General features: G+C 37.1%; 1 protein-coding gene across 8 annotated transcripts in view; it reads right to left on the bottom strand.

Annotated features, from left to right (window-relative positions):
* NETO1 (neuropilin and tolloid like 1) overlaps window positions 1–27,940 on the bottom strand; it is a 108,726-nt gene that overhangs the window by 18,952 nt on the left and 61,834 nt on the right. For 4 of the 8 annotated variants that reach the window (XM_021099207.2, XM_021099199.2, XM_021099205.2 and 1 more), the window contains exons 5-7: window positions 27,702–27,743; window positions 27,456–27,622; window positions 16,618–16,846 (exon numbers count right to left, since the gene is read on the bottom strand). In XM_021099207.2, the coding sequence (XP_020954866.1) occupies window positions 16,618–16,846; window positions 27,456–27,622; window positions 27,702–27,743 (438 nt within the window). The remainder of the gene's footprint in view (window positions 1–16,617; window positions 16,847–27,455; window positions 27,623–27,701; window positions 27,744–27,940) is intronic. The other 4 variants (XR_014840916.1, XM_021099211.2, XM_021099215.2 and 1 more) reach the window with 2 other exon arrangements.

Below are 27,940 nucleotides of genomic sequence, written 5' to 3'. Positions count from 1 at the left end.
CTTGCTTCATTTCTTGAACTCAGCTTTTATCATTGTTGAAGACACCGACTTATTCAAATTTTCTGACACTCAAGATGCTCTAGAGTCTACCACTTCTTTGCCTGAGAGATAGAAACAAAGCGTAAAATTATTATAATGATGTAAATGTGATATGTACCTACATTATATATTTAGGTAATGAATTCTAATTAATTAGCAAAATCTGGCATACTTAAAAGTTCCAGCACTTTTACTCAATAATCATGTTTTTTGGTGTTATTTTTTTGTTTTGTTTTGTTTTGTTTGCTTTTTAGGGCCACACCCATGGCATATGGAGGTTCCCAGGCTAGGGGTCTAAATGGAGCTATAGCTGCTGGCCTATGCCACAGCCACAGCCACAGCCACAGCCGCAGCAATGCGGGGTCCAAGCCTCATCTGCAACTTGCACCACAGTTCATGGCAATGCCTGATCCTTAACCCACTGAGCAAGGCCAGAGATCAAACCTGCGTCCTCATGGAATCCAGTCAGGTTCATTAACCACTGAACCACAATGGGAACTCCCTCAACAATCATTTTTTTGTTTTTTGTTTTTTGGGGTTTTTTTTGTTTTTTGGTTTTTTTTTTTTTTTTTTTTTTTTTTTTTTTTTGCTTTTTAGGGCCGCAGCTGCAGCATATGGAAGTTCACAGGCTAGAGGACTAATCGGAAATATAGCTGCCTACCTACACCACAGCCATAGCAAGGTGGGATCCGAGCCTTGTCTGTGACTTACACCACAGCTCACAGCAATGCCGGATCCTTAACCCACTGAGCAAGGTCAGGGATCGAACCCATATCCTCATGGATCCTAGTTGGGTTTGTTAACAGCTGAGCCACAACAGGAACCCCCTCTCAAGCCCTTGACTGGATTCTACAGACCCCTGGAGCTAGGCTCCTGAGGCCACTGTAGGTCCCTTCCTTTCTGCACCCACAGCCATCTCCTGGGGGATCTTGGTCAGAGTCAGGCTACCTGCATTCTGTCATGGGCTCACACTTCCAGCTCTGACTTCTGAGATTCAGACTTGGCCCTGTGCCACCACATCCCTATGGGACATCTTCACTTAGCATTTTTTTTCTTTTTGTCTTTTTAGGGCCACACCCATGACATATGGAGGTTACCAGGCTAAGAGTCGAATTGGAGTTGTAGCCACTGGCCTATGCCACAACCACAGCAATGCAGGATCTGAGCCAAGTCTGCTACCTACACCACAGCTCACAGCAACACTGGATCCTTAAGTCACTGAGTGAGGCCAGGGAAAGAACCTGCATCCTCATGGATACTAATCAGATTCCTTTCCTCTGAGCCACAACCAGAACTCCTTCACTTTGTTTTTCTTTTGGGTTTCTTTTTTTTTTTTTTAAAGGGCAGCATATGGAGGTTCCCAGGCTAGGGGTCTAATCGGAGCTGTAGCTGCCGGCCTTCACCAGAGACACAGCAACAAGGGATCCGAGCAGCATCTGCGACCTACACCACACCTCACAGCAACGCTGGATCCTTAACCCATTGAGCAAGGCCAGGGACCGAACCCACAACCTTATGGTTTCTAGTTGGATTCATTTCCCCTGTGCCACGACGGGAACTCCTGGAACTCCTTCATTTTGCATTCTAGTCACCATCTCAAATGGAATAGGACCAGATGGGCTTACAGAAAGCAGTTATCATCCTATTTCTCTTAATTACTTCCCAGCCTCAATCCTCCCCCTCACCACCTTCCTGACATTAATAAGGAGCTGGTCAGGCTAAAGATCAGGCTCATCCGTGAGTCCCTTCTGCCCATACACCCACACCAAACTACTCTGTACAGTTTTCAGCTCTGTCTCAGCTCCAAGCTCCTGGTAACATCTCCAAGTCTCCATCACTACGACTAAGTCATCTTTCTCCAAATGGTCTCCTACACGGATCCATGGACACAGCAGCCAGAGAAGCCTTGGACATTTAAGTGTACAACAGTGGAGATTCGCAGCTTTTAAAACACTCCAAAACCTTGGAGTTCCCGTTGTATCTCAGAGGTTAACAAATCTGACTAGCATCCATGAGGACGTAGGTTCGATCCCTAACCTTGCTCAGTGGGTTGAGCATCCACAGTGCCGTGAGCGGTGGTGTCGGTTTCAGATGCAGCTTAGATCCCTCGTTGCTAGGGCTGTGGTGTAGGCCAGCAGCTACAGCCCTAATTCGGCTGCTAGCCTGGTTATCTCCATGTGCCGCAGGTTCGGCCCTAAAAAGCAAAAAAATAAAAATAAAACCAGATACCCCCCCCCCGGGGGGGGAACACTCCAAAACCTTCCCAATAAAGTGAGGTCAAATTCCAAACTCCTCAGTACCCCTTTACTTACCCCAAATCTTTACCCGGCATCCTCCTTAGCTGCAGTATCACCCGCTACAACCCTGGGGCAAAATGTCCCCCATTCTTCTCCATCACGTTACCCCACATTGTGTTTTTCCACAGTATTTATTCAGATTTGAGTTCCTCTTTTTAAATTAACTCCCTTGTACATCGTTTTGTTCCTCATAAGAATGAGAGGCAAAGGAATTGTTCTGTCCACTGCTTTATCACCAGGGCTTAGAACAACAGGCGCCATCTTGCGGGTCCTTAAAAAATACCTGTCCACTAGATATCAGAACAAAACTTCTTTAAGCACTAAAAAGGATATGAAATGCCATCTTCTCATTAAATTCTAACAATGAGTTTAATTTCTAAGGAACTGCTGAACTTTTCTTAATGAACTTGAAAGAAGAAAATATCTAAAACATCAGAGATAGCAATTATGAGTCAGCATCTGAGTCAGGTTTCAAAGACTTCAAAAACTGGATTGAAAAATATATAGATTGCTGTTGAGTATCATTTTTAATGGTGGGATTCTAATTACAGAAAAAGAAAATTTTTAAAAAGATATTTGGCTATTAGAATTATTTCTTAAAATGAATATTTTGTTTTGCTTTTCCCAGAATAAACGGAACAACTTTTCCTGTCACCATACTTTAAACATAAAATGGCCCTTGGACTATGCAATTAGAGAAGATGTCATTTTATTTGAAAAATACTGACCAGATTTGAGGCCAGAAATAGATTTGTGCATCTTCTCTTCATCTCCTTTATCATCTTCCTATTTTTTTTTGAAAAATCAATATCTGCTTCCAAAAGTTTATGTTCCAATGTGACTTAGTTATCAGTCAAAATATCCAGTATTATTATTAAGATATAGCTTAATCTTTTTTCTAATACAATAAATTCTATTCACTATCTAATCCCACTCACATTTATTAGATTCCCTCAATCTCTCTGCTAAAATTGCATATCTCTACTCTTCCAAAAAGCATGCTCTTATGAAAAGAGAACCATCTTCATGAGAAAATTGTATTCCATCACAGAGACCATTTCTTTCCTCACAGAGCACATGCACCACATGGTGATTTATTCGTTTTGCTGATGCCAAGAAATTATTATATGTTTTGCTACTGTGATGATGTCTGCCTTGGGTCAGCTACCTAATGATTTATTCATTGTTTGCAATTAGACATGGCTCTAGTTAATAAGTAGGATATATTTCTCTGGGGTCTGCACTCTGATTATTACTAGAACTTGGACGTGTGGCCTAGGGTTTTTTCCTACAGCCAATGCATCCACATCTGCAACAGTAGTTAGTATGGATTCACTGCTCTGTTAAAGGTACTATGCATGTTTGGTTTCATTATTGAACACGGCAACTCCCCAAAGGAGGACTTGCAGTAAATAACCACCAAAGCCAAGCATAAATGTACCACCACAGCCTCAGGTTTGTGGTTCTGTTAGTTCAATGACTAATCATTTGGAATAATAATTTTCTGTTTTCATAGCAAACATGCATTGTTTATTTTCATTGATAGACATAAATTAGAATGGCTGTGAAGCCAGAATCAATGAGACCAATATCTATTAACCCCAAGGATCCTACCAAAAATTACAAGGACTTTGCTTCTTTGATTTTTGTCCCAAGATCCCCGGCAGACCTACACTTTGACTAAAGACAATATTGATCTAAAAAGTTCTAAAAAAATTCTACAAAATTTTCTAAGTAATTCAACACATAAATATAGTAGCCAAAATTATTTAAAAGATCATTATTTTACTCTAAAAATTATTTGAGGAAATTGATCTTAAAATTTAAATATTTCATTAAAGTGTAAATCTGTATACATACATTTTCTTCAATGATTTGTGTTAAATGACCAAGGCATTTAATATCCAGTAATAAATGTCCATCAAGAATTAAGTTCAAATATCAAGATGTTTCTGATAATATTTTTTATGGTACAATAGGACTCAACTAAACTAAACATTTAAAAAGAAAGGAAGGGAAGAAGGTGAATTCCTGGCAGATTACACAATTTTACATCATTGTCCTTTGCTCAAAAGCCTTATTATATTTGAAGGTAAGAAACTACTGACTCTAAAGTTTCAGTATACAGTTATCCTATTAATAGAATAGACGCCATCTATTGACAATTTACTCCGTTCCAGACACAAATCTTTAAAACTTACAGCTGCCCTGTAATGGTTTCCTCATTTTCTGGAAAATTCATGCTTTTTCACATTTTCTCATCCTATTTCATATTTTTTTAAACAACAAATTTTTTTTTCAAATGATAGATGTGTGACTTTTTCTCTAAAATAGCAACATTAATCTTAAAATTCCCAAACACATACATACTTGCCCCAAATTATATATGTGTATCTACATGATACATTCCTTTTTTCACATTTTTCTATAGTAATAAAATATTTAATTTTGAAATAATTTCTTCCTATAGAAGAATGTTTCTTCAGTAGTAGGGTGTGAGGGGGGCATATGTTTACATAGACCATTCCCATTTGGCTCTGTGAATCTTTGATCTCCAAGTCAGCTAAATTACTTGTGAATGTTACTTTTTACGGCAAAGGGCTTTTGTGATAAAGTTAGGAGTTTCAAGATGGGGAGATTAGTCTGGATAATCCAGGTGGGGCCAGTGTAATCACAGGAGTTCTCCCAAGAGGAAGTGAAGAGTTCGAAGGGACAGAATGTGATTTAACAACGTGGTAGAAAGCGATGAGATGTTAACTTGCTGGCTCTGGGAGAAGGATAGAAGGAATACAGAAACTGGGACAGGTGAGGGAATGTATTCTTTCTTGGAGCTTCCTAGAGAGTGACCTTGTGGATACCATGGTTTCAGCCCAGCAAAACCTATTTCAAACATTTGTGTTGATTTAATCACTAAATTAGCAGTAATCTGTTACAGCAGCAACAGGAAATCAATAAACCTTGTAGATGATTTCTCAGGGTAATCAGAGCCTCACCCCACCACCTCCCACAGACGTAGCTGTGGCTGCACAACACCAAAGTGGGGAGAAGGAGAGATCAGAAACGGGAAAAGTGAAGAGTGAGATCTCTGACGTGAGAAAGAGAACAAGTTTATTAGGTAGCAATGTGCTATCCTCGACTGCTGTTATGATCGTCACCCGACCCCCAAACAAACCTCTAACGATCAATTATTATTTTCTGAAATTGTAAATAAGTCTTAATTTTCTCAATAAAGAAAAAATGCATAATTCAGTATCTTGTAATAACAACCTATAGTGGAAAATAATCTGAAAAAATACATATATAACCAATCACTTTGCCGTACACCTGAAACTAACACAATATTCTAAACTATGTTTCATTTTTAAAAGAAAATAATGTATATATTGTTTTCCTAGATTTAATCGATCCCCTTATTAGAAAGTCATATCAGGAGTTCCCGTCGTGGCACAGTGGTTAACGAATCCGACTAGGAACCATGAGGTTGCGGGTTCGGTCCCTGCCCTTGCTCAGTGGGTTAACAATCTGGCGTTGCCGTGAGCTGTGGTGTAGGTTGCAGACGCGGCTCGGATCCTGAGTTGCTGTGGCTTTGGCGTAGGCCTGTGGCTACAGCTCCGATTCAACCCCTAGCCTGGGAACCTCCATATGCCGAGGGAGCGGCCCAAGAAATAGCAACAACAACAACAACAAAACAACAACAACAAAAAAAAAGACAAAAGACAAAAAAAAAAAAAAAGAAAGTCATATCAAATTATATTTATTGCTTTTTAAACAATGTTACTGAAACAATAACTATTCACTGTATAAAATAATCAATTATTTTTATATTAATGACATTATAATAATAATATATTACCTAAAAATAATTATATTTCCTTCTATACATATGTATTACATATATAATAAATAATTATCACTGTATTTATAAGAATATATTTGTAATGTATATGCTTTATGTTTTTTACTTATTTTTAGAATTTTATTTCCTTTAACATATTTCATTGTCACGATCAATCTAACACATCATCTTAACAATTAAAAGAATTTTATGCATGTTTCAAGAACCATTTAACCAAGCCATTTAAGCAATTTTGTGGGTTTTTTTTTTTTTTTGGTCTCTTTCCAGGGCCACACCCACAGCATATGGAGGTTCCCAGGCTAGGGGTCTAATTGGAGCTGTAGCCACCGGCCTATGCCAGAGCCACAGCAACACAGGATCCAGGCCACATCTGCGACCTACAGTATAGCTCAGGGCAATGCTGGATCCTTAACCCACTGAGCGAGGCCAGGGATCAAACCTGCAACCTCATGGTTCCTAGCTGGATTTGTTAACCATTGAGCCACGATGGGAACTCTGCATTTAAGCAATTTTCATTTTCAAATGATTCTAAACATTCTCATTACTAGTATCTATTCTTAGGTTAATTTTTTAGATCAATAGGTGAGACCTTATTTTTGTTTTTTACCTATTTCAGAATGTTGATATATAGTGCTAAATATCCTTTTGGAAAAGTTTTTACTTTCCTGCCAGCATACATACAATTTCATTTCACCACCCCATCTCTCTAACTGGGTACTTCATTATTGCCTTTTTAAAAAAAATAATTTGATAGATGAAAATGATACCTCATTTCTATTGGACTTTAAGTCTCTTTGTTTACCAATATGAATAATTAAGCATTTGTTTCCTATACCATTAGTCCACTTATGCTTCTTTATGAATTAATTTTCACTTTACTTCCCCATTAAGCGAATTAATTTTCATTTAATCTTTTGTACATGAGTATAACATTTTCTTATTGTCTTATACAATCTGTATTCTTTTTTGTTTATTTATTATTTTTATTGAAGTATAGTTGACTTACAATATTGTATTAGCTTTACATGTACAGCATAGTGATTTAGTATTTTTATAGATTACATACCATACAATCTGTATTCTTTATGGGTTAAGAATGTTTGACCAACTGCCTATCCTTTATGTTGCCAATTGTCCTCTAGTTCAGCTTTTCCCTTTTTGTTTTAATTATGGTTTTATATGAGTAATAGATCTTAAATTTAAATATTTAAATTAAGTTTACATTTAAATAATAATGTACCTGAAATTTTGTATATGTGTATACAGTGATATTTTTCCTTATCCATAGTGTGTTTTTATGTCAACTTTAAAGACATGTGCCAAAATCTGACACATATTCAGCAATTTCCCCATCATGTTTTGTGCATTGCTGATAGTTAAATCTATGCCATCTGGTATTTATGCTACTGTATGACACACATAAGTAAATAATTCCTATACTAATAAAGTGGTCTTAAACTTTTTAAAATATACCAACTCATAATGATGAGACATGGAAATCTGTATCAGTAAAATGTCAGTTTACACTCTATGTTGTAACTGGTCACATTGCTTCCTCTGGGACATTCAAATTTCTTTCCTTGCTGAAACACAAAGAGAATATAACACCTTTTGATCTTAGTATTTACCCCAAACTTGTAAATGTGTTTGGCCCAACTTTTTCTAGAGGAAAAACTAAATACTATTGTTGTAAGCTGACCATTATCAACATTTTTGGGTGTATTTTCTCAGAGTGTTACTGAACTCTGTGCACTTTCATAATAATAATCAAATTACAATCCATGTTCATTTTTTTCCCTTTAGGATCCACTTAGCTTATTGAAGTGATATGGTAATTTTATTTGTGCATTACAAAACTGGGGATGTGCACTGTCTAGGACAGAATGCAAATTGAGTACAAGAGGCAGATAGCAGGCCAAACCATATTTGAGACAAGAAAAGCAATACAGATTCAATACAATCTCTGTCAAAAATACCCATGGCATTTTTCACAGAAATAGAACAAACAATTTCAAAATTCGTATAGAACCACAAAAGCAATCTTGAGAAAGAAGTACAGAGCTGGAGGTTTCACACTGCCTGACTTCAGACTATACTAAAAAGCTACAGTAATCAAAATAGTATGGTACTGGCACAAAAACCAACATGTGGATCAATGGAACAGAATAGAGAGCACAGAATAAAATCATACTTTTATACTTTCCCAAGTATCATCCTATTATAGCATTAATTCAGAGTCCAAAAGCTCATCTGAATTTCACCATCTCAAAGTCTGAAACTTTGCCATCTAAATCATCTAAATGTTGGGCAGAGGAGGTTCCTGGGGAAAGTCCTTGAAGGGTTCTGGGCTTCAGTTCCTGAGGTACAGTTCCTCTCATGTGTGGACCCGTGAAGCCAAAGAAACAAGCTGTCACCCCCAACACTTCCCATGCACAATGGTTGGACAACCATCAAATAACAGTTATAGAGATTCTGATTTTAAAAAAAAAAAAAAAAAAGGAATGGATAGGAAACAAGAGTCACTTATCCAAAATTGTCTTGAAATCCAGCAGGTAAATGCTGGATTCTTCCTGATTGTTTCCAGTTCTATGACTAATCTTCCGTAACTGGAGACTTTTCCCTCCAGGCTCCTGGTTCTGCTCCCTGAGTCGTCCTTCTTTTCTCATGAAATTCAGCTGAATATTAGCATAAGATTGCCTCATGCCACTAGAATTTTAGGTTCTGATAACACTTTTACATTTGATTCTCTTTGTCCCTTTTAGTCCAAGCTGACAGTGTTTCTACTGAAATCATTTTCTCAAGAGTCTTGTGGGTCTTGCTGGAAATTCACTGTGGGTTTTGTTCTCTTAGACAAAACCACACCCATAAATCTGTTGGAGGGAACCCTTTCTGTCTCCTTGGCTGCTGCTGAGATGGCTGAGGGTCATTGCACTTGCCTTTCTGGAGGTTCTCCAGATTGACTTAGAGAATCTGTGAGGCCCACATTTAATCTCTTCTTTCAGGGGACTTTCAGTTACTACTTGCTGTGATCGTTTGATGTTTCTGATGGTTGGGCCAGGGTTATATGATCACATTCAGCCTTTTCTCTCTGCCACATGTTAAGCCTTATTTCTAACTTTTAACATCTTTGCTACCTGGAGAAGTGGGAGCTTTCAAAACCATCCAGTCCTATTCCTTTTTTTTTTTCCTTTTTATGGCCACACCTGTGGTGTATGGAAGTTCCTGGGCCAGGGTTCAAATCAGAGCTGAAGCTGCAGCCTACACCACAGCCATGGCAACATGGGATCCAAGCTGCACCTGTAACCTATGATGAAGCTATGGCAACACTGGATCCGTAACCCAATGAACGAGGCCAGGGATTGAACCCACATCTTCACAGAGACAACACTGGGTCCTTAACCCATTAAGCCACAAAGGGAACTCATTTTTGTTAATAATTCTTCCTTAGATTTATTTCTCCCTTTTCTCATGTTACCATAAGGATCAAGTGAAACCAGGCTATACCCCTACTGCTTTTCTCAGTCACTTACTTCACTCTAGAGCCAAAGTTTGTCACTTAGGAGTCTGCCCTCCAACTTCTCTGAAGGACACAATTTCACTTAATTTCACCATGCTTTCTTCCACTACAATAAGGATCTCCCTTCCTTCGGTTCCTAATAAATATCCTCACTTCTATCTGAGCCCCACTGGCAGCCCTCCAAGTCCAGGCATAGTCCAACCATCTGTCTAAAGCAGTTTATACTTTTTAAAATCATTATCTTCAAATTTCATCCAACTTATGACCCCTACTTGATCCCAAACCTGCTTTCCACATGTGTGTTATAGCAGCATCTCACTTGCAGTACCGAAACTCGCCAGAGTTTTCTATTACTGTGAAACAAACAATCACCACAATTTTGATATCTTGAAATAAAACCCAATTTTTATCACATAATTTCAGAAGCCCAGGTGCTGGATCCTCTGCTAGGATCTTACAAGGTGAAGTCAAGGTTTGGCCAGGGCTTGCAGTTTTCACTCACTCCTGAGGGTTCTCTTCTCAGCTGATGCATGTTGTTGGCAGAATTCAGTTATATGACTAGGGTCCCCATTTACTTGCTAGTTAACAGCCAGGGATGCTCTAAGCTGCCAGCATTCACCCTCTAAGAGGTGGGCGGTTCACATCATACCTGTTTGCCTTCTTCTCCCAGGATAGCAGTCTTTCTGATTCATGCTTCACCTTATTTTAGAGAGCTCACCTGATTAGGTCAGGTCCACCCCAAATAATCTCCCTTTTGATGAACTCAAAATCAATTGACACAGGACCTTATTTACACCTGCACAGTAACTTTTTCCATAGGATATAATTTTAATTACAAAATGATATCCCAAGCTACTCACAGGTTCTGCCCATCTCAAGGGAGGAGGTTAGCAATATCTTGAAACAACACAAAGAGGTGAGAATTTTTTGTCATCTCAGAATTCTGCCTTTTACAGAATCCTTCAACTCCTCTTTGAAATTACATGTTACTGTATGTATGTTTCTTTACTGTAAGTAAATCTATAGTTTAGATGGGATTGTATTTTGTCACAAATTGATTTGAAACTAAACACATCATCTCATCTAGGCAAATTATTGTAAACAATATCCCCACATCCTTAAAGTGAACAGTTTGCTTTTCATCCTTTTTACTTGTATGTCTGTTTTTAACAGATACATGCTGCCCAGAAATCAAGCATTAAGTGACTGAGATTTTACTGTGCTCTAAATAAGAGCAGAAGAGCAACTGAAAGTGGAACTTCAAAAGTCACCATGAGATATCACTCCGAGTATTCATTCAGTCTAGTTACTGCATATTCAGGGAACACAGGAAAAGTCTGGCTCAGAAAATCTGGCATGTCACTCATTGTGAACAGGTGCATTTCACTATGTCTCCATAATGTATTTCCAATATTTAATACACAGTTCTATCATAATTGATTATGCATTTTTGTATATAAGTACACTCAAAACTGAAATTACACCAACTATAATCAATTTTAAAAACTTTGGATGATTCTTCAGAGCAAAACAAATTTTTTTGGCCACGCCCATGGCACGTGGACGTTCCCAAGTCAGGAATCTAATCTGTACCACAGCAGTGACAACACAAGCCAGTGTAGTCACCACACTGGATCCTTAACCCAGCACCACAAGAGAACGCCAAGACCAGTGACTTTATAAAAAGTGATGCAAATATGTAAAACCCTACTCTTAGATGCAATTTTAAATTGAGTCACTAAGATAAAATATAGCATGCTTCCTATATCAATATAAGAATTACTCAATGTCTTCTCTCTTTATCTCAATTTGGACTCATTCTTCTTTATCTCCAAGTGTGTTTCTAACCCAATTTTCCTTGATATTTCTTAATTTTTGACACAAGAAAACAAATTAGTTACAATGGTTGATAAATTTTTCTCTTTACTTCAGAATATATTTATGGTTTAAATGTGATTTTTCTTAGAGAATGGTATCAAAAATTAATGCTTAAGATTAAGGTATTTTTTGTGCTATCTATGTGTTCATCTCTATTGGGTACATGGTGTCTTTTTTTTTTTTTTTTCTTTCTCTGTTTCTTTCTTTCTTTTTTGGGCCTCACCTGTGGCATATGGAAGTTCCTAGGCTAGGGGTCGAATGAGAGTTGCAGCTGCAGGCTTATGCCACAGCCACAACATCGACCTGCAGCTGGATCTGAGCCACATCTGTGGCCTATGAGACAGCTCATAGCCTTTGCTGGATCCTTATCCCACTGAGTGAGGCCAGGGATCGAATCCACATCCTCCTGGATACTAGTCAGGTTCTTAACCCACTGAACCACAGCAGGAATTACAGATACATCATTTAAGAGTGGACTGAGCACTTTGAGTAATCTGAGTACAAAATGCCATTCTAAGCATTAAAAAGACAATAATCTACTGAAAGTAAGACTGTGCCTCTTTGGTGATAATATTGATTGTTTTTTCTCTAGTTGCTAGACTTCAAAGTTGCTCTTTAGGATAAATTCTGGATGCTGTTTCTCTGAGGTATACCTTTTTTGGCAATGGCCAGCAGCAGTGTGATACCATTTATCAGGGTAACAGTCTCAGGTAGAGCTGAGAAAAGGCTGAGGTGAAGGGTTAGCAAGACAGTAGAGGCAGGAGTATGATATTTATGGGCACAATTTAGGGAAGACATTATTTCTCAAGCCCCAGTTGAAGGTAAATATTTCTCCATTCAGTGATCTTATATTCTCCCCACTATATTAGAGAATATTTTTCTGCCGTTGTTGCAAATATTAGTGTTTAATCCAGATTTTACAAAATGTTACTAATGTGCATGTGAAACCTCAGAGTCCAATGACTCATTGTAAGAATTTCCATACCTCTCTCATACACCCGTTCTTTCCCTTTTCTGTAACTTATTCAGATACAAATGTCAAAACAAAATGATTTGAAAATATATCCCTATTTACATGCATTAGTCCCTGGATTAGTATGTCCCAGAGCAGAGGCCCCTTGTTATGATTCTACTTTGGTCTAGTATTATAGTCACATGAAAGTGGGATACTGTATGACATATGAGTATAGAAAGTAAGCATAAAATGTAAACATTAAGATGCAATAGATATGACAAAAAAATAAAAATTCGGTTTGTAAAGCAAGTAAAACTATGCTGACATCTATAAGCTACATGAGTGGTGCAAAGATACTACTTAGTTTTATCACCAGAATCATCATCATTACTGCCACCACCATCATCACTATCATCATCTTTAGAAAATGGGAGCCTTGTTGATTCTATAAATGTGACAGAGTTACCCACAGGAGACTTTCTGATATTAGGATCCAGGCCTTACATTCTTGCCTCAGTGCTGTTAATACATCATGACTCATGGCATTGAGGGTATTCAGTGAAAGTCAGTTAACTTCCTTGGGTCATTTCTTTTTCTGCTTGAATTCATAAAATGGTTGGGACTGAAATAGATGGCTTCTAAGATCTTATCTAACCCCTAAAATATCCTATGGCCCTAAAATAAGAAATTTTGACAGATGTTAGAATATTGCTGACTACATCCTGAGAACTTCTCAACACTGTACTGGGGATACCATCTAATAAATGAAGGAACCAAGAAAAATATCATCTCTAATATTTATTCTGTGTGTGTGTGTGTGTGTGTGTGTGTGTGTGTGTGTGTGGAATAAAGATTAGAATCATTGTCTTTTTTTGTTTGTTTTTTTTGTTTTGGTCTTTTTGCCATTTCTTGGGTTGCTCCTGCGGCATATGGAGGTTCCCAGCCTATGGGTCGAATCAGAGCTGTAGCCACCAGCCTACACCAGAGCCACAGAAACATGGGATCCGAGCTGCGTCTGCAACCTACACCACAGCTCACGGCAACGCCAGATCCTTAACCCACTGAGCAAGGCCAGGGATCAAACCCGCCCCTCATGGTTCCTAGTTTTTCCTAGTTGTTAACCACTGAGCCATGACGGGAACTCCTAGAATTATTCATTTTTGAATAAAAGAATTGATTAAAGTCCACTTCATGTTGTTTTGAAATTTTTCATCCCTTATCTGGAATACCTGATTTCAAAGCAAATATTTAGTCTACACCCACATGTTTCATCACATGCTGACTTTGATCCTAGGCATAGAATAGTAGAATCCTGCAGTTTTAGTCAATGAAGAAAAAACAAAATACCATAACAAAACTACACAGGCAACATGACACAGAGGATGGATTTGTTTCAATCAAAGCTCACTGTGAATTAATGAGATAGTCACAGAAATTGCTATTATAATACTCATTCAAATGAAAGTGACCATCCAACCACCATGTAGGAACATAAAGGGTTGGGTGCTTTCTTAGGAAAAATACACAGTTTCTTCTGGATTAGTCACTGAATGTCCACCCACTTGGATGACTTCCGGAGATCATTTAATTACAGCAAGAAAACTCTTTTATCTGAAACTGAAATAGTTCTAATGATATATATACAGGATGACATAATTCACCATTTCTTACATAAGCACAATTTTAAAGATTCACAGATTTTAATCTTCAAGTTGAAAGGGACCTCAGACCTTAGCCTCGTCTCATTTACCCGGACTCAACTTAGGCACTTTCCCTGCCCCATTCTTGCCAGATAAGAATCGATTTCTCCCATATCATCTGTGGAATATCCTCTGTGGGAATCCATTCGATTTTGTAACATTGCAGCTGCTATTAGCTGGGCATTTTTTTTTTCCTGAATTACACTCAAATGATTTCCTATCATTAATTAAACAAACATTAATCTTACCTCTCAGGCCTTAATCCATATAACCCACCTAAGTGTAAGGTAGTTATCACATTTGGAACAAAGAAATCTCTAAGATAAACATATTTCTCCTTTGGCCTTTTCTCATGATTCTAGATGCTTCTGCATCCTGGTCAACCTCTCCTAATTGACTACTCTGCTCCTCGTTAATAACACCCAACAAAGAACAGACTATGTGATTATGTGATTTGCATTTTGACCAGTGCAGCTTCCCAGGGGCGGGGCGGGGGGGGGGGGGAAATCTTCTTTGAGCTGCTTTTTTGTATTTTCCTTAGTATAAGCTAATACTGCGTAAGACGTTTTTTGTTGATTATTAGAAAAGTATTGGCTAATAGTGAGTTTGAGTGTAATAAAAATCTTACAAAACCCTAAGAGTCAGGGTTCCTTTATATTATTGTTCTTTATTTGATATATGAAATGTAAGAATGTATATTGTAAGTTATCCTTACTTTTATGGTGTAGCTGTGATAAAAAATTACATATTTCCTGATACATTTTTTTTAAACTTAGCAAAAAAAAAAAAAAAATGGAGTTCCCATTGGGGTATAGCGGAAATGAATCTGATAGTAACCATGAGGTTGCGGGTTCGATCCCTGGCCTTGTTCAGTGGGTTAAAGGATCCAGCGTTGCCATGAGCTGTGGTGTAGGTTGCAGATGCAGCTTGAATCTTGCATTGCTGTGACTGTGGTGTAGGCCAGCAGCTGTAGCTCCGATTTGACTCCTAGCCTGGGAACTTCCATATGCTGCAGGTGCGGCCCTAAAAAAAAGCAAAAAAGAAATAATAATAATAATAATAATAATAATAATAATAATAAAAACTTGATTTACATCATTTCAAAAATTAATTACCCTTCCCATACCTGTTAAATTAGAAAGAAGTTCTCAATCCATGATTATCCAAAACTGATAAAAATATTTACTAAGGTACACTCTGACCCTCACCAAAGGTGCAGTGGATTGGATGTGGTTGAACAATCATTGGCAAAAACACCAAATGTGCTTTCTTGAATCTCTTGAATCCTAAGCAAGAAAACGACAAGGTTTTTTTTTGTTGTTTTTTGGTCTGTACCTTGCTGAAATGAAGATGCACTACCTCCTCTAACATTTTGATCAACTATTGAAATGAAGACATAGATAGCAACAGGCTGTTTAAATTTGCAATAGTGCTGGGAGATTTAACATTCCCTGGGATGGTATCAAGATTTAGAAAGACAGAGTAACATTCAATACTTCTGGTGCCCTAGAATTCTCTAACTGGATAATTAGAGAACAATTTATTCACCATATAAAATAATCGTCTAACACATTTAACATTTACAAATTGAAAAAAGAGTGGCTGCTATGCCTATCACTGACAAATCCCTGACATTTCAAAAAGATGCTGTCTTTTCTATTTAAAAAAAAGCATAGTTTCAAATGACAAGGTATTCAGTCCTTATAAAGCTGAATTTCTTAGGGTTATTTTTCATTTGTATAAATGTATTAAATATGAATCATTCAGTTTCTGAGGAACATTCCAAATATATGTCTATTAACATGACTCATTATTTGTTAGAACATGATTTTCCAAAGTTGCTGTGCTTTGCCCATAACTCTGAGTATCATCCATGACACCATTTAAAATATTTTCAGAAACCTTTTCTATGTACTTTTTTCCCAAGCAATTCTCCCTCTTTGCCTGCTTTTTAATTGGAACTCTGTAGTCACAGACCTATTCAAAATCAGCAGGACTGCAAGAGAAGCTTACTAAAGAGAACTGCCAAATATTTCTATGCAGGTTTTTAAGATTGAACTCAACCTTCATCAGTGCTATAGCCTCGTAAGCGATAAGCCAAAGACAGACAAAATTCATCATTTCCCAGTTGAACAGTGTGAACTGTCTTAAGCAAAGCTATGATGCATATGCTGAAATAAGTAATCAAAATGTAATCTGTAACCCTCCTGTCACTGGATCAAAGTGAAGGAAATAGAATCGCAGCGATTTTAACAACTTATTAAGGCTCACCCTGCTGTGCTCAAACTGCATGAAGAAAACACCATTAACAGTTTATGAGATTTGCATCACATGACACATTTGAAGGACAAACAGTGAGGTGCAGGGATTCTTACGTTCTTGAAAGGATGTGAAGAGCATCTGAAATCGGCTGTTCCGACTGCCCTCATCTGCCCACATGCGGATGACCCCCAGGCCCGTGCGGAGCATGACGTCATTGGCCACGGTGCTACAGAATTTGGCCTTCAGATCCTCCACAGAGCTGCTACCATCATACACGGCCACGAAATTCCTTTTGCATTCATTTGAATTCTGCATCTCATAGTCCAAAAACCGCAAGTAGATCTGTAAAACAACAAAGACACACTAATTTCCCAGAATGAAGATATGGAAGTAGTTCAGAAAGCACCAGGACTTCCTTCTCTTTCTCAGTCTCACAAGACAGTCTTGATTGTAATCAACCTTATTATTTTCCCCCTGTGGATGGTAGAAAGTAAAGATGTACGACTCAGATCAATTTGTGGTTAAGAATTTTTTGGAATGTTATTATCCTTTCTTAAGGTAAATGCACCATTTCCCACAGCTGAGCATTTTTACCCAAACACTCCTTATTTCCTCTAACTTATCTGGAATCAATTACAAGTTTTCATACTTACAGTTTTATTTTAATCAGAACAAATGTGTTTTAAATATTCCTGACACATTCCTTTGCCATTCATTTACTTCCAAAAATGTGTGGAAATAAATAATCTGTTTTAATTATTTCACATAACTATACTGCTTCATTTTTGAGGTAGAGTATATTTACTAGAACTAGGACAAATAACTCTAAAATTTGTATACACATACAAAAGACTCCTACAAGCCAAAGCAATCTTGAGAAAGAAGAACAAAGCAAGAGGTATCACACCTCCTGATTTCAAATTATACTACAAAACTGTACTAATCAAAACAGTATACTACAGACACAAAAACAGACACACAGAACAATACAACAGAATTGAGAGTCTAGAAATAAACCCACACTTATATAAATAATTAATTTATATCAAAGAAGCAACTGACACACTATGGAGAAAGAACAGTGTCTTCAATAAATACTGTTGGGAAAGCTGGACAGTCACATGCAAAAGAATGAAACTAAACCACTATCTTAAAACATAAACAAAAATTAACTAGGTGGATTAAAGAGTTGAATGTAACAACTGAAACCATAAAATTCTGAGAAGACACCATAAGTGGTGACCTCATTAACACTGGTCTATGTGATGTTTTCCTGGCTGTGACTCCAAAGGCAGGAGAAAAGAAAAAATAAATAAATGCAACTACATCAAACTACAAAGCTTCTGCACAGTGAAAAAAAAAAAAAAAAAAATCACCAAAACAAAAAGGGGAGTTCCCGTCATGGCACAGCGGAAATGAATCCAACTAGGAACCATGAGGTTGCGGGTTTGATCCCTGGCCTGGCTCAGTGGGTTAAGGATCTGGCGTTGCCATGAGCTGTGGTGTAGGTCGCAGATGCAGCTTGGATCAGGCATTGCTGTGGCTCTGGCGTAGGCTGGCAGCTGTAGCTCTGGTTAGGCCCCTAGCCTGGGAAACTCCATATGCCATGGGTACAGCCCTAAAAAGCAAAAAACGAAAAACAAAAAGGCAAACTACTGAATGAAAGAAGATACTGCAGATAATAAACTCAATAAGGGATTAATATCCAAAATATATACAGAACTCATACAAATTAACAACAACAACAAAAAGAAAAACCAACTTCATTAAAAAATGAGCAGAGGGTCTAAATAGACATTTTCTACTTTCTGGCCAACAGACATATGAAACACCTCTAATTATTAGGGAAATGAAAATTAAAACCACCATGAGATGACATCTCGCATCAACTAGAATGGCTATGATTAAAAAGTCAAGAAAAAACAAATGTTGGAAGGATGTGGCGAGAAAAGGGAACTTCCATATGCTATTGATGGGACTGCCCTACTACTCAGCTATAAAAAAGAATGAAATCTAGCCTTTGGCAACAATATGGATGGACCTTAAAGATATTATTCCATGTGAAATAAGTCAGGTGAAATTCTAAGATTTCACTCATATGTGGATTCTAAAAAAAAAAAAAAATGAATAAAATAAAACTCTCAGATACAGAAAAACAGATTAGTGATTATAGAAGGAAAGGGAGTTGAGGGTGGGCAAAATGAGTGAAAGGGTCAACTCTCAGCTGGTAACTAGACTTTTGGTAGACACTTTGTAGAGTGTACAGGTATTGAATTATAATGCTAAACATCTGTAACTTACGTAATAATAATTTTTAAAAAATGTTCACTGCTCCCACTCCCCAACCGCAGTGGCATTATTCTCCTTTCGTGCTAAAACATTATTTTGAGCATATTTTAAGCTCTATTTACAGGTTATATGTATCTTTTGCTAAACTCTGTGTTCCTGAAAAGTTGGAGCAGTGTTGTACTTATTTTATTCTAAGCATTAAACATGTGTGACATATGTTAAGCACTCCAAAAAATTTGAATGGATGTACCTTTAATGACCAACTGATTGGAAATTCTGTTTTCTTTATTGACCTCATTTTTTTCAGCATCCATCACATAATTATCAGGCACCTATACAGCAGACTTTGAGTGCTATAAATAATGATAATTATATGGAATAATTTACATTTTATTATCATCAGTGGGAAACAATATGCAGTAATACTCAAAACAAGGTGTTTATAATATAACTCAAAACTATGGCATAAAAGCATATAAGTAGTATGTTATACACTTATAAGGAATCGACTGAAAATAAAATGTGAATCTCAAGTCAGGAAATCCTCATAGAACTCTCAGAAGGAAGAACAAAAACAGGAAAATAGGGGGAAACAGACAGAACTGAGAAACAGTGGAAAGCACTGAGTTTTATTATGCTTTGTATGATGAGAAGGTTTTCATGTATAGGCAATCTCTAACATTTCAGTTGGAAGCTATCTCAAAATTCCCAAATACTTTGATGCTGACTTTAAGGTAGCAACCATTACCACAGCCTTAGAAAACATACCGCCTGGGAAAGCCTGCTTGGACTTCATTCCCAGGTTATTGCTTTATTTTATTCTATCAAAAATTCAAATGTGGAGTTCCCGTCGTGGCGCAGTGGTTAACGAGTCTGACCAGGAACCATGAGGTTGAGGGTTCGGTTCCTGGCCTTGCTCAGTGGGTTAAGGATCCAGCGTTGCCGTGAGCTGTGGTGTAGGTTGCAGACGCAGCTTGGATCCCATGTTGCTGTGGCTCTGGTGTAGGCTGGCGGCTACGGCTCGGATTAGACCCCTAGCCTGGGAACTTCCATATGCCGAGGGAGCGGCCCAAGAAATGGCAAAAAGACAAAAAAAAAAAAAAAAAAAAAAATTCAAATGTTACTCATGTAGCCGTTCTTGGATCTACCCTTTCCAACCAAGTACTGCATTCCTATAAATTATCTAGGAAATTCCAATAACGTCCACCCTAGGAAGACATATCTGAAAATGGTAAATCTTTCCAGTTTCTATTAACTAGTTTATTTTTCAGATTTTCATATGGATTTGTAAAAAGGAAATGGATCTGTCATTAAGATGATCTGTATCAGGAAACTGGAGCAAAGGACATAAAATAGCTTGCTCAAGGAAAACAAGCAAATCAATGTGAGAGCCTTAAATAGGATTAAAATCCCAAACTCTTATTTTAACAATCTCTTCAGTGGCCCCATCCTGACTAAAAGTAAAACAAACTGAAAACTATAAAAATACACAATACATAAATACCTATAAAATCTAGGTTTTTTCAGAAGGTAAAATATGTGTCAAACGCACCAAAAATCAAATATATATTTATTTTTTTGAAAATGATATAATGACTCCAACGTAGCTTATTACCTCTCAATTGCAATTACAATTGTAAACATACACAGTTACCAATAAGAGAAAATATGGAGTAGGGTGGCTGAAAACCCTTCCTTCCAATGTCCTTACAAAGTAGTCAAAAACAAACATAATGCCCACAGAAAGAATAATAATCATCTGACTAATTCAAGAAAGAAAGATTTTTGATTGTGTGATGTTTTTGGGTAGCTAGATATCTGTGAACAATTATTTCAGGTTTCTTTCTTACATTGCATGAAGAAGCACAATTTAAAATGCTGATTTATTATTTGTACTGGCAAGAACTTAATCTTGCTAATGTGTTACTTCACTCAAATCTCTCAATGGTGATACAAACTTTTTATTATAACTATTTGAAAATGAAAAAACAAACGAACACCAAGGTTTAGAAAACCAAATAACTTTCTCATAGTGACATGGGCCCTTAGGTAACAGATGGGTTTGAACTCAGATCTGCCTAACACTTGTCTCCTTAGTATCACACTCTGCAGCCCCATCTAAAATTTTCTGAAATTTTTCAAAGACTGATATTCCTGAAAGAAACTGATTGTCTTAAACAGAAACAAACTACAAAAAAATTGACAAATAAGCAAGCAAAGCAAAACCATGTCTATTTTTCTAAAGAGACTAAGAAACATGTTGACAATGGAGATATAAATGAGATTCACAGAAAATAAATACAGCCCTCTGAAATAAATGGCTGTCTTAAATTTTCTTTTAAAATAAGATTTTTTTATGCAAGAATATTGCAAGAGTTAGGAAGGCAGTTTGCATAGCTGGCCAAGTCGTCTCATTTCACAACTTTGTATTTTCCACGAGAGGTGAATGATTTGCATTCTTAAAGCTGAAGTCTGAGAACCTTCTATATTCAAAGGCCATTCTTATTAGACAGAATACTATTCATAGAGGAAGTGAACAATTACAGTCACTGGATTTTATATGTTCACTTCTGAAATATTCAATCATTTTAAAATCTTTTTTAGTTAAAAAAAAGAAACAAAATATTCTAGTGAGTATTAGCTTAAGTGGGTGCAGAGCTGTTACTGCAGAAGCCAAATGCCATTACCTGAAAAGAGATCAAGTTTTCCCACACTAGCTATAGAATATATCATATAAAGCCCTCCCCACATTATGATTTACGTGATATCTTGTCAGCTTAAAGCCATGCCATAATATCACCGAGGGGAAGAATGCTATGTGACAATGTTTTTACTTAAGGTAAAAAAACTATAGAAAGCTTTTTAGTCTCTCTACTGAAGAAAAAAATGATAAACGGAATCATATATAACTCCAGTAAAATAGTCAGATTACAATCTCCTCTCAGTGAATCATTTTGAGGCATTCCTCTTTCTAATCAATCACAAGGAGTTTGAGCTGACAAAATGATGTATTGAATAGGATGTGGGAAGCTTCAGAACATATAAACAATTTCTGGTAATATCTGTCTCCAAATCACACTGTATGGAGAGCAGAATCCCTTTCGTATACTTAAAGCAGGTAAATTTAGCAAACAATTTATTAAATTAATATACTTAGAAAACATTTAATACCAACCATTCAACCTGATCCCCCTCCTCCTGTCACAATAGTGTGCAGAAAACAAACATTGTTGGGGGCAATTATTTAAGATTTATCAGAATAGTTTTCTTTACAATAAATACAAATTAAATATGACACAGTCTAAGAAAACTGACTGCAGTTTCAATATTATTCAATATTATTTCAATAATATTTCAATATTATTATTTTACTCTTTGATGGATAAAGCACATTCTAAAAAGTGTATAGTCCAGGACTTCTGTGGTTGCTGCTTTATTTGTGGTTGGATTTACCAAGCCTTCTTATTTTAGGTAGGCTGTTCCATCATGCACTTTACTTGAAGGAGAAAACCAGAACATCCTACTATTTTCCAAAATGTTGAGAAAAAGACACACCCCACACAACAAATCTTGATACAACAATATTAATATGATTTTCTAACATGCACAGACAAGGATCAAAATATGTAAAGTCCAGCTGAGTAACCTTCCAAAATCTGATGCTACACAACTGAAATTTCATTTTAAAAATGAAGTTGAACCATAATATTTTCACTGTAGTTAGTTATCTAATCAGTTAAATTTTTCATTTGGTTTACCCAATTTTCATTTTCCTTTTTGGAGACAATAAGGGCAGACTCAATCTTTAGAACCCCCAAACTGATCATTGTCCTCAACTATGGTTGAGGTTGCTACTCTTCGCCTATTGCATTTATTTTCTCCTTGCTCCCATGACAAATTAGCAAACATTGACCTTCTTTAAATAATATGCCTATCCTGCTATCTCCAAGTCTAACTGTAAGTTAGAAGTATTGGTGGGCTGGGCTGTGTTCTTTGCTAAGGACACATGGGGCTGAAACCTCAGGTCCCTGCAGTTCTGGACCAAGGTTCCTGTTTTCTTCATGACTTTTTACCAGGAATTGTTGGCAGCTCCTAAAAAATGTTCATAGTTGCCTCTGTCTCTCTGACTTCCCCTTTTGTCCACAGCCAGAGAAAACTTTGCTTTTAAAGGATTCTTTGATTAAATCAGGCTCACTTGTGTAAACTCTCTTTTAATTAACTCAGAATCAACTTATTGATAATTTCAATGCATCAGCAAAATCTCTTTTGTCGAGTAATTCAAGGTAATCAGGTGTGTGATATTTTCTCATATTCATGGTCCCAAGGACTGGGCTGGAAATCTTGGGAATCATCTTTAAGATGCTGCCCACAAAAATTAAGTTCATCATGTCACTACCTGCAACACAACTTCACTATAAAATATTAATTTATTACCTTGTCAAGTTTTTAATCCTAATTTTATTCAAAACATTTTGAAGCAACATTTTTAAAAAGAAGTTGAAGTTTTGAATGATGTATGATTACTTTTTTTTTTCTTTTGTCTTTTTAGGGCCGCAACCGTAGCATATGGAGGTTCCCAGGCTAGGGGTCAAATTGGAGCCATAGCTGCCGGCTTACACCACAGCCATAGCAATGAGGGATCCAAGCCACACCTGGGACCTACACCGCAACTCACAGCAGTGCCAGATCCTTAACCCACTGAGTGAGGCCAGGGATAGAACCAGAAACCTTATGGTTACGAGTCGGGTTCATTAACCACTGGGACACGATGGGAACCCCTGATATATGGTTACTAAAGCCTGGAGTTTTATTCTCCCCAGACCTTAATTATTAAATTAATTATCTTATATTTTTTCTTTTCTTTTCTTTTGCTTTTTAGGACTCCACTTGTGGCATAGGGAAGTTCCTAGGCTAGGGGTTGAATCGGAGCTACAGCTGCCAGCATATGCCACAGCCACAGCAATGCAGGATCTGAGCTGCGTCTGCAGCCTACACAACAGTTCATGGCAATACTGGATCCTTAACCCACTGAGCAAGGCCAAGGATTGAACATACATCCTCATGGGTATTAGTTCAGGTTCATTACCACTGACCCATAATGAGAATGCCTTCATTTACACACTTTCATAAGTCTTTTGACTTAACTCTTCTCCGGTGCTAAAAAATTTGACAATGTCTTCAAGTTAGTGTGATTTTGTGACATCACAAAGGACTAGGAATGGAGAACTTTCTTCAGCCCTGCTACTAATCAATTATTTAGACAGCCACTTATTATAGAGTCATTAAGTTTTGGTCTAGAGAGGAGTTTAATATTATCTATACCAAAAATTAATTGACTTTTTAATTATTATATAAAAATCTCTGCCAAACTTTACTTGGACTCTTCCCATGGACTCTCATTAGACCTCCATTATTAAAATAAAAAAAAAAAGAAACCTTCTTTATATTGAATATTTCTCCAGATTCAAGCATTCAAGTAAATTGTAATACTTTAAAAAACATGCAAATTAAGCCTCATCCTCTTATTCCTCTATTATGACAGTTCTTCAACTGTTTGAAGATTGCCACCATGTCCATTTCTTTAGACATTCATCAGTTAATCTTTTCCATCAGTTTTAGCTGAATGACAGAGATTTTTCTTGGCCCTGGGTACCTGGAGAGAAATTAGCTCCAACTTTCATGGAATTAATGTTGTTACCATGATGGGCTCATCCAACATTCTTCTCTAGTGGTTCTTTTCTGCACCAGATCCAGAACTAGACACCATAATTCCCTTCCACCGTCCTTGCTCCAGAATTTGTATGAAAAATAGGGTCACCTACAGAGTCATATTTCAACATCCCATTGTTTAGCCATCAACAACTTCACTATCCTGACTCAGTTAATTCATCTATTTAATGAGGATTTTCCAACTTACTTTCTGGCTCTGTTATTCCAAGTTCTAAGCAATCTGCATTAATCACATTTCATTAAAGGCAATCATCTGTATTATGATTCTCAAAGAAGATATCAGCTACTGTATTTTCTATTTGTTAAAAGCTGAGAAGCAATATATACTTGTAAGTTTTAATAGAACCATGGTAAGCTATTTAGTACTTTCCTCATGTAATATGTTTCGATGACCAGTAATCATTCAAATATTCACATGAACCATTTAAAGTTGAACTTGTGCTTTGATAGTCTATCCACATAAGCTGCTGGGAACTCCATATAAAGAGAAAGCCCACATAAGCCATCATCTCCGGTTCTTGCTTTTCTCAACAGTTATTCAAAGCCACTTCCTATCCCCTAACCTTTAATTTAACAGAGAAAGTCTGTCACAATAGAGCCATCTTTGTTTAGCTCTGCAGGCAGCTGCCCCTTTGGGTCACAGAATGCCAGATTCTGTAGCAGGCAGGTACACTGGCTATTGTTGTTCTGGGGTTGTACAAAAGGCAGCTTATCTACCAGCTGGAAGGAAACGGTGTGTATTTACACTTCCATAGAAACACTCTCTTTAACACTGTGGTGACAAAGATGCTCGTTATGACCATGAGGCGGAGCTCAAATGTTGAAAAAAAAAAATCTAAAGCATCTCTCACTCACAGAGATTAAGGAAAATGAATAGCACATGTGAACCCACGGATTACTTGAGAGCACAATAAAACTGTAGTTCTTACATAATCTTTGTAGTAGTTTGAGTTTTATGTCACCAGTAGCCTTGGATTTTTTTTTTTTTAAAGGAGGAATCACTGTGTCTTTCTTCATAATGCAGTTAATTTTTTAAAAGATTTTTCCAGGTGCAAAGAGACCTGAAATGGCAAAGCTGGAAACCAGACCATGGTCTGAATCTTTAAAACCAGAATTTTGGAGAAAATACACCACGCTTCCCAAATAGATGTGAACCCCAGAGACATATTCATGGAAAATTAAGTGAAGGAAAACAAAAATATTTCCTGAAATACCAACTACCTCAGAGATGAGTCTTATTTTTCCCTCACCTTGAATATACAGCCTTCAAATTTTTTTGTATCTAGCTTGTGGTGTTAACATCTCTGTCGTTTCCAGACAGGGAAAATCTCTTTTCAAAATGCAGATCTGATCACATCAATTTCCTGTTTCACACTCTTTCATGTATCCTAAGGCATTTGGGATGAATCCAAGATCTATGGGGACTAACAGACCCTTCTGCTTAATGACTCACCACTCATCTCCATGCTTCTGCTTCCATTTGGTCACCTGTAATTAGTTTAATTCCTGAAAGACCATACTGTCTTATGATCCCATGACCTTACAGATGCTATTCACTCTACCTGGAGAACCCTTCTCACCTTTTCTGCCTAACAGCACTGTTTCTCATTAAGATTCAGTGGATACCCTGCATGCTATTTGAACCTTTGATTTACCTCACCAGGCGTATGATCTTTTCCCCACTCTAGTAAACCCTATAAGCCCTCAAGGATCTTGTGTCAGTGTGTGGATTATTTTGATATATATTTGTCTAAGAGTTAAATTGGAAACCTGCAGACAGGATAAATTTTTATTTCTTCAGCTCAGTGATTGAAATTTTACAGTCACTAGGTCAATCAATCAAATGTTTCAACTTCAATACATAGGCAACCCTAAATCTAATCAATCAGTAAAACTTGGTTGTAACTATACTCAATAACTGAAGAATGACAATAAAGGGAGAAAAAGCAAATAATTGACACTCTAAACCTGTGAGAGTTACTGGTGCAAAATTACTCATCCCAGTATTTCTTAAGATACATCCATAAAAGGGTAAAAATAGTTGTTCTAAACAAGTGTTTCCTAAATAGTGGTCTAAATCTGTCCCACAGTAAATTTAGTTTAATAACGTTTCCAATTTTTTAAATTGATTGTCTACAGTGAAAAATCAAGGTAACGGTATAACATCTAGATTTGCAGCATGTTACACAAGAAATGGAGGACTTGGTAATGCTGGACTGACATTCTCTGGTGACTACCACCAAAGGGAGTTTAATAGGAGTTACCTGGTGGCCTAGTGGTTAAGGATTCACCTCTGTCACTGCTGTGGCTCAAGTCTGAACCCTGGCCCAGGAACTTCTCCATGCCATGGAAATGGCCTCCCCCCAAAAAGGAGAAATAAATAAACTTAAAAGGTAAGCTTAAAAAAAGGAGTTTGTTTTTAAAAAAACAAAAACTAAAACTAGACAGTTAAGCACCTACTGTTCACTTTGCATGGTCCTGATCACCACTGTCCCTCAGCTCCCTATCACAGGTTTATTTTATATACCAGATTCATGACTTTGTGATCCCTGGAATTTTTCTTCCATAGATATGATTTTAGGTTAAAAAGCAAGTCATCTGCAGACACTGGGAATAAGAACATAAGTTAATTATGCATAGAACCATAGCTTACATATGACATTTCAATCCATTTTTCAGACAGGTAGATTTACCTTAGAGTCTCTTATCCAGGTTATTCAAGGATTTCTGCAGCACCCTCTCCATATTATTTATGACCTTCAAAGTTACACTCAACAGAGGAAGACAAGCTGCTTTTCAAAACCAAAAATAAGAGGGTAGCTTATGATTGCACTCTGAAATGTATGAAGCATGTCCAGTTGGTTCAAAGCAATGCATGCCTGAGACACTTTTCAAGTGGACCATCACATCTGCATTTCACCTTAAGACTGACCTTGGATCGTGGAGGAGCGCGGATGTACCACTTGCAATCAACGGCCTCACTAGCAGAAGCTTTGCCTTCCTTCATAATTTGTATAGACTCCACAATGCCTTCAGGACCGCCCATCTCAAACTCACACACTAAATAACAAAATGCCAAACAAACATACAAAAATGGAGCTTGAGTAATAAACCAAGAGTATACATCATAGCAGAAAACAAAGGCCTCTGAACAGTATTGAATATCTATCTTACTAACCTGGTAATGGTTTCAAAACTCCAAGGTCCTTAAAGTCAGGATCTTAAAAATGGAGAAAAAGACAATTAGTCTTATTTGGACTTTACTACTTAAAATGATGTGTAAGATACTGGTAAATTATTCAGGAATCTGCCATTAAAAATACCTTAGGAGAAATGAAATGGTTAAAGAGTGCAAGATAATGTTAATACTGAAATGTTAATTTCTATATTAATTACCACAGGAGATTTTTATCAATT

The sequence above is a fragment of the Sus scrofa genome, chromosome 1, assembly GCF_054392235.1.
Source record: "Sus scrofa isolate SSC_HxYL_T2T_F1_AM1 chromosome 1, Sscrofa_HxYL_maternal_Yorkshire_Landrace_v2.0, whole genome shotgun sequence".
In the NCBI taxonomy this organism is placed as follows: domain Eukaryota; kingdom Metazoa; phylum Chordata; class Mammalia; order Artiodactyla; family Suidae; genus Sus; species Sus scrofa.
The sequence above is the reverse complement of the archived record's forward strand: the minus strand, read 5'-3'. Positions and strand labels throughout refer to the sequence as shown.